At 61.0% G+C, this 7,200-nt stretch overlaps 1 protein-coding gene across 2 annotated transcripts in view; it reads right to left on the reverse strand.

The window, feature by feature from the left end:
- Positions 1-6,937, reverse strand: part of CBFA2T3 (CBFA2/RUNX1 partner transcriptional co-repressor 3) — an 80,588-nt gene extending 73,651 nt beyond the window's left edge. Inside the window, exon 1 of one of the 2 annotated variants that reach the window (XM_065925200.1) lies at positions 6,772-6,937. In XM_065925200.1, the coding sequence (XP_065781272.1) occupies positions 6,772-6,859 (88 nt within the window). In that variant the 5' untranslated portion in view covers positions 6,860-6,937. The remainder of the gene's footprint in view (positions 1-6,771) is intronic. The other variant, XM_065925198.1, reaches the window with a different exon arrangement.
- Between the last annotated feature and the right edge of the window lie 263 nt (positions 6,938-7,200).

A 7,200-nucleotide genomic window follows, 5' to 3' on the forward strand; every position in this document is an offset into this window, starting at 1 on the left:
GGGTCCTGGGCAAGTGATGGAGCTGGTTTCCAGCCCGGCCCTCCCCTCCTGGTTCTGACCTGGTCCAACCTGAGCAGACAGGTCTGGAGGGCGCATCTTCAGGGTGGCCTCCCTGACCCCTGGCCAGCATGAGGGCCACCGTCCACCGGGCCAAGGGCACCGGGAACACTGGTCATGTCTCTAGGGCAACGACAGTCCATCAGTGCGGCTCCTGCGGCCGTGAGCAGGTGGGGCCCAACCCTCTGCCGTCTGACATGTTCACCTTCGTCCACCAGCCCCCCCAGGCTGTAAGCCCCCCAGGCTTGAGCCCCCTGGAGCTTTCTCTCAGGAAGGGAACCCTTGCTGCACCTGCAGGGTGAAAGCCACAGTCAGAGTCCCCCTTGCCCCATGAGCCCTCAGTTGCATGGAGTGGCCCTCAGAAAACCCGAGCTTACTTCAAGGGCAGGCATGAACCTGGGGCAGGCTTGCCCGCTTTTCTGAAAGTTGCAGAGCCGCAAGGAGCACAGGGCTTTGCCCCGTGGCCCAGGGTGGGCTGCTCTCAGGCATCAGCGGCGGCAGTGCTCTGTCCAGACGTCAGCTGGGGTGCCGGCAACATCTGCCCCGGGTTCCATGGAATGGAGCCAGAAGACCCCACCGTGGGCTCTCAGAGGGTTCAGCCCAGGGTCTGGGCTGCCCAGCTGTGGCTCCCACACTGGAGTGCTGAGTGCCAAAGGAGTACCTTTCCTGAGGCCCCACCCAAGTGCATTTCTCCCCAGGGAGGGTGCTGGGCAGACAGGGAGGCTCCAGCCCTGCTGGGGACTGCTGTGTGACCTTCATAGGTTTCTTGGCCCCTCTGATTTGTCTCCATGTATGCAGCCAGGTCAATAATGCCTTTGAAGGTTACTGGGCAGAAGCCATGCCCAGGGCCAGGAAGGGCTCTGGAATGGAGCGGCCCTCTCCTCTGCCCCCATCCTGCCTCCTCCTCCAGGGAGCAGACTGTCCTTGGGGAACAACCTCAGCGGTCACTCCTCTGTCCCTGTGGTCATGGCCCCGAGCCTCTGCTGTCTGAGGAGCAGGCCTGCGTTGTCACAGAAGGATCGCCCAGCCCCCGGCAGTGACACCCAAGCACTCCCACCCAGAGCAGAGGTGGCCACGTCTGAGGGATTCCCGCTCAGACGCTGGCCCGGGCGGGTGAGTCCACATCTGACCCACCCCCCTCCCGCTTAGGGACTGGGGGAGGAGTGTGTGCACCCTGGGTGTCTGACACAGGCCTCCAGGGCCAGATAGGTGAGGTATGAATGAGCCTGAGTGGGCTCTGTGGCTGAGTTAGGTGCTGGGATGGGGGTCAACAAAAAGGTTCCTCCATCCTTAGGACGGAAGATAGTTAGCAGGTCAGTGTTTCCAAGGCAACAGGACCCACCGGGATGGCAGGAGACGCCTGCCCTCCCTGCAGTCGGCATCCTCCTCTGGCCGCTGGACCTTTCCCAGCCCTCCCTGGGCCTTTCCTGGAAGCGCTGCTTGGTGGTGGTGGGGCACAGTGGACCAGGGAGATCTTATCACACATCAAACCTGCCGGCACGTGATCTCGGACCGCCAGTCTCCTCATTTGCTGTTTATAAGCCACCTGCCTGGGTGTTCTGTGGCTTGGCAGTCCCTTTCCCCTTCTGGGCCCTGTACCCCCTGTGGAGGACATGGGGAGAGAAGATGGGAGGGCAGGTGGTCCAGCCCCATCCTCACCTCCACCTGCGGGGGAGGGAACGCTGGTGCCCGTGGGGAGGGGCTGGGACGGGCTGCCCCGGTCTTGTCCTCAGGCCTGGGTCCAACTCAGCCCTGGGGCCACATGCTGTCTGACCCCTGGCAGGTCACTCCAGTCTTTGGGCCTAAGCTCCTGTCTGACAGCAACTGTGATCTACATCTAGAGACCAACACAAGCCACTCGCCAGGGGCCCTGTGCTGATTAACGCACTCGCTGTCTGCGGGTGGTCGAGTCGCCTGGACACGGGATACATTCACCACCCAGTGCTGGGCATCCCGGCAGCACCACTCCGGGTGCTGAGAGTGCCATGGCAAGCAGACAGCAGAGCCAGCACACCAGGGAGACAGGATAAATAGACACAGAACTGCCTCCTTAGTCAGATAGAGTAATAAGTGAAGGGGAAACAGCAGGAAAGGAGGACTGAGCACATGTGTTGGGGGTGAGGGGAGGGTAACCAGAGCAAAGACGAAGAGGGGGTGGGATGGGGCCGAATGGAAGAGGATCCCATGGGGAGGGAACAGTGCCAGGGCGGGAGGGTGTCTGGGGTGTTGGTGGGGTGGCCATGCACCAGTTGGATAAAGGGAGAGGGGTGGGCACGGGATGGGGGGCAGGGGAAGCCCCCAGAGGGCGTGAACACAGAGGAGAGGTGATCTGGCCTGACTTTTCTTGAGTTCACTCTTGTAAACAATGGAATGGCAAATTGACTCCCCAAAGCCTCATGAGAAGCACCTGTGAACACCCCACTCCCAGAAGACCCCTGGATGGGGTTCCCATGGATGCCACCTCCGTTCTGGGCCACCCTTTGCTGGTCACTGCCCGCCCCAGGATGTCTGCCTGCCCTGGCTGTGCCAGTGGGACTGTACGAAGGGTTTTAATGCTGAGATTTTGATTAGCGCCATTGCAGCCCTACCTCTGGCCCCATTACCTGTGTAAATAAGCCTGAGTCCAGCAGTGGCCCCTCTTTTCCCTCCCTTGGCCTCTCCTCTGCCACTGCAGTTGTGGAAGTGAAGATGTGGGAGGTTAACACCAATGCCTTTCTTCTCAGTCAAGACACTTTGAGAAGTGAAAGTCTTTGCCTCCGCTAGCTACCCGCCAAGGGACCACTTCCTTCAGGAAGTTGGCCTGGATTGCACCCTGTCCCCTGGGCATCACTCCTGTCCCCAGCTCTGTCTTCTGAAGTTTGGATATGTTGTCTAATGGGTGGGGAGGACGTGGGTGGCTGGAGTCCTCCTGCCGGCTGCCCCCGGAAGTCTTCCCCCCAGGCTTGTGGGATGGGACAGCATGGAAACTGCAGGTTTCAGGGAAAGAGTGCTCCACATTTACCCTGGGGGTAATGCACTCCTCCCAGGACCTGGGGTGTAGTGCAGCCCTCCCTCCCCAGACTTATGCTGGGTCCTGACCCGGGGCATGGGGGGATGGGGGCAAGCTGCACTCCTGCTCCTCTGCTCTGGAGGCTGGCCTGGGGCAGGTCAGGAGGCCCTAGGAGATGGGCATGGAGGGAACACACGGGTGTTTGTCCTGCTGTCCTCTCTCCAGGGCTCTCCCACTCCATTCCTCTCCTGGCCCCTCTCTTAGCTCATTCCCCTCCTCCCTTCCCACCCCTCAGGTCAAGGAGTGTCCCCCAGAGTTCTGTGCTGGCTAGGCGACTCTGTTTGATCTGTGTCAGTGGTTTCTCTTTAAACTGTCCGCACTCTTGCCCAGTGGTCATGCAAGTGGTTTCCTGCCAGGAGCAACTGATCTAGCAGGTGTCCAGGGCTCCTTCTACTGTAATGGGCCCCCACTCCCATCTGGCCCTGCATCCATCCTGTAGGGTCAGTAGAGCCGGGTCCAAGCCTGCCTCTGCTCTTGCCTGCTGCGTGCCCCTTGGGACCTTGGTATCTTCTTCTGTGATGGCAATCACAACCTCACATGGGGCTCAGCAGCCCTGAGCCGATATCCTGACACGGGAGCCCCCAGCACTATGTGGTCAACAAGAAGTGGAGACGGGCCTGGGGAAGGGAAGGAAGCCCTGCAGGATGTGAGCAGAGCAGGCACAGGACAGCCATCCCACGTGAGGCAATGGTACAGAAGTCAAAGGACAAATCGCTCGCAGTACTTTGCACAGAGACGCAGATGGATGTGGGGCTTGGTCCTCGGTCCCACACTGCACAGAGGGGCTGTGGACTCTGCCGTCCGCCCAGGCACATGCCAATCCCAGATGCCCTGGGCCCTCCCAGTAGGAACTCCCCAGTGTCCATAGCTGACTGTTTCCTGACAGCCCTGAAAGCGTGGCCAAGGGCCTCGGCTGATTGGAAAGTGGGGTGGCGGGCGGGCAGTGGGGCAGAGAACACGCGGGATTCTGATAACCAGGCTCCCCTCTTGCAGGGTGAAGCCCTCAATGCTCCCTGACCCCCTTGGCAGCTGGAGGCCACAAGCCCAAGCCCTGGGCCTGGCTGTGCCAGAGGCGGCCCTGCAGGCCCTGGGCTCCTTTGCCCCAGTCCTACTGCCTGGAACACAGACAGGATGGTTGGAGCTCGGTCACCTGGAATGGGGTGGCCCTAGATTCAAAAACCACCGTCCTTTTCAGAAGAGGAGTAGAGGCCGCATTAAGATGGGGGCAGAGATGGGAGGGAGGTGGCCACAAGCCAAGGATGCCTGGGCTGCCAAGAGCTGGAAGAGACAGGTAGAACCCTCACTTGGAGCCTCTGGAGGGAGCTCGGCCCTGCAACCCTCCTGGTTTCAGACTCTGGCCTCCAGAATCGGAAGGAGGAGATTTCTGTTGTAATTCACCCATTTGTGGTGATTTGTTACAGCCTTCCCAGGAAATGAATACAGCAGGGAGGGTGATTCCAGACAGAGAATATTTCAAAGAAGTACTTGTGGTTGGAGGTAGGGGGTGGCGGGGACAGGTGGAGGGGGACAGGGGAGGGAGGGCAAGACCACTTGGTGACAGTGGTGACCTCTGAACCCCACCCCTGTGGTCAGGTGACCCAAGGCTCTCAGGATGGCGCCCTCCACGAAGCTGCCTCGCTTGGACCCTCTGGTGACGGTACACTCCCTGTGTCCCTGCAGATCTTCCACCTGGGTCCCACCTGTCCCTCTCAGGTGACATGAACAAGCCTGACTCAGTTTCCCCTTCAGGCACCGTCCCTGAGCCTCCTTTGCCCGAGGCACCACTGCCAATGTGCTAAGTCCACCTCTTGTTTGTGGGGTTCAGCTCCTAGCACATACGACTGACTCTTTTTTTTGCCTGCACCTTGTGGCATGTGCAGGTCTTAGTCCCCACAGTGGAATATGAAGTCTTACCACTGGACTGCCAGGGAAGTCGGGCACCTGATAAGCCTGAGTGCAATGAACACCCCCTAACCAGCATTGTTCCTTTCTGTCTGCTGCAGCCGCACACACCTCGGGGACGCACTGGCAGAGGTGGGTCTGTCCGTGGGTCTGTCTTCCCCCCGCCCTTGGCCCCGCCCCCACTTCCTACCAGCAGGAGGGCAGCGCAGAGTTCATGCATGTTCTCAGACAGACAGACTCAGCTTCAGAAGATATTACTTACTGTTCTTTTAATGGTTTAGGTGCTACTTGACATTTGGAATCTCAAAGCTTTCCACAGACTCTTGGGAAGCCTGCAAGATAGACCCACTGACCCAAGGCCTGTCCTGGATCCCCGGGCTCCCATGGACTCCAGCCCAGCCCACCTGCCACTTCCTGTGGTAGAGATGTCCGGCACCTGGGGGCCCAGCATCTGCCCCTTTGAGGGGGCATGGGGAGCTGGATGTCTCCCTGCGTGTCTGTCTGTCCCATGGGGCCAGGTGATTTAGAGAAGATGGGCCACAAGTTCCTAAAAGCTGGAGTCCCAGGACGGGGACCCCATGCCCAGGCAAGCCCCCAGCTCGACGCACGAAGCCAAACGCCCACTGCTTTCCCTCATCCCCCTGAAGCCCCCTAGGTGAGACGCGCTGCGGATGGGGTGGCTGGGGCTCTGCTTCAGAGGACCGCAGCCCAACACCTGGAGTGACACTGTGAGCTCAGCAGGTGCATCACGTTTCCCGGCCTCAGACCCCTTCCACGCAGACACGCCGCCATCCATCCAAACACAGCCATGGCCACTACCCCCTCCCCACCCTGGCTTTGAGAAGCTGCTTCTTGATCCTTTCATGGAGCCGAAGGATGGGACCTGGCACACAAGGAAACTGAGACCCAGGTGAAGAGGGACTGGTTCCAGGTGAGGAGCGACGAGTGGTCCCAGGACAGTGGGGGTCAGACAGGGTCATCCCAGGGAAGGAGGGACAGCTGTGTGGTCGCAGCTAGAACTGGATGGGACCAGAGGCTGTGGTCAGCCTAAGGGCAGGGTGGCCATATTCCAGGCTGGTGACTGGCACCTCCCTGGTAACATCTTTGAATCACCCGCAGCAAGCTAGTGACTATGTGGAGAGGCAGGCCTTGCGCACCCCGGGGCCCCAGTCCTGGATGTGCTGAGTGCTCAGTGGAGCTGGCCCTCAGGTCCCTGGCTGGGGCAGGTGGGGACCCACTTAGGGCAGGTGGTCCCTCTGCAGGGGAGATGGGCTGTCTGGGGTTGGGGTGCTGGGGTGACTCAGGCCTGCTTGCGCTCTGCAGGCGACTGCAATGAGACTTGCGGATCTGTGTTTATAATCCATGGCCACGTGGCTATGGCTGGTGAGCAGGGCCTGGACCACCACTCGCTCCTGGGACCCTGGACCAGCCCCTCTCCATCTGGCCTCGGTTTCCTCCTCTGACCTCCAAGTCTTGGGGGTCCCCAGTGCTCTGCACACCACCTTTCTCGCCGACTCCTGGCCCTGCTCACTGAACAGCCTCCACCTCCAGCGTCTGCCTCTGGGTGGGGCCCACCCGTAGGCCTGGCACCTGCTGGTCCTCCCCGGCCACCTGCCCCAGCTGCACAGGTCTGTGCCTGGCGGGAGGCTGTGCTGATGTCCGACATGAGTCAACAGGCCGGGAAGCACAGCAAGGAGATGTCGCTGTCTCATGACACCTGCTCAGCGCCGCCCCTGACTCCCAAACCGGTCCCATCCCCTTACCTGGACCGCCCTTCCTGGGACCCCGGGGTGTTGTACAGCTGGTGGATGCCGAGGGCCCACTGTCCAGCACGGGGGACGCCCGGGACATGGAGCCAGAGGGTGGGTTCAGGAATCTGAATCCTGCTGAGGTGGGAGGTGGGCAGCCCCGTGGTGGGCAGCGGTGTGGAGCCTGGTGAGCCTCACGCTCAATGCCCTTCTCAACCTCGTGGGCCCTCGAGGGAAAGACGCAGGCCTCGGTCAGCCTGGGCTCCTCTCTACTGGAGGTCTCTCTCCCCCAGACTGCTTCAGGCCTTCTTGCAGCCGCCTGGGGAAGGGGTGGGCGGCCACAGGGGCTCATGTGATGCAGGGCGGGCCTGGGGAGGCGCCGGTGGGGGAGGTCGCCTGCTGCCTGCGGCGAGGCAGCCAGCTGTGTCACCGTGATAGTGCGGC

This window comes from Muntiacus reevesi, chromosome 2 (genome assembly GCF_963930625.1).
Source record: "Muntiacus reevesi chromosome 2, mMunRee1.1, whole genome shotgun sequence".
NCBI lineage: Eukaryota > Metazoa > Chordata > Mammalia > Artiodactyla > Cervidae > Muntiacus > Muntiacus reevesi.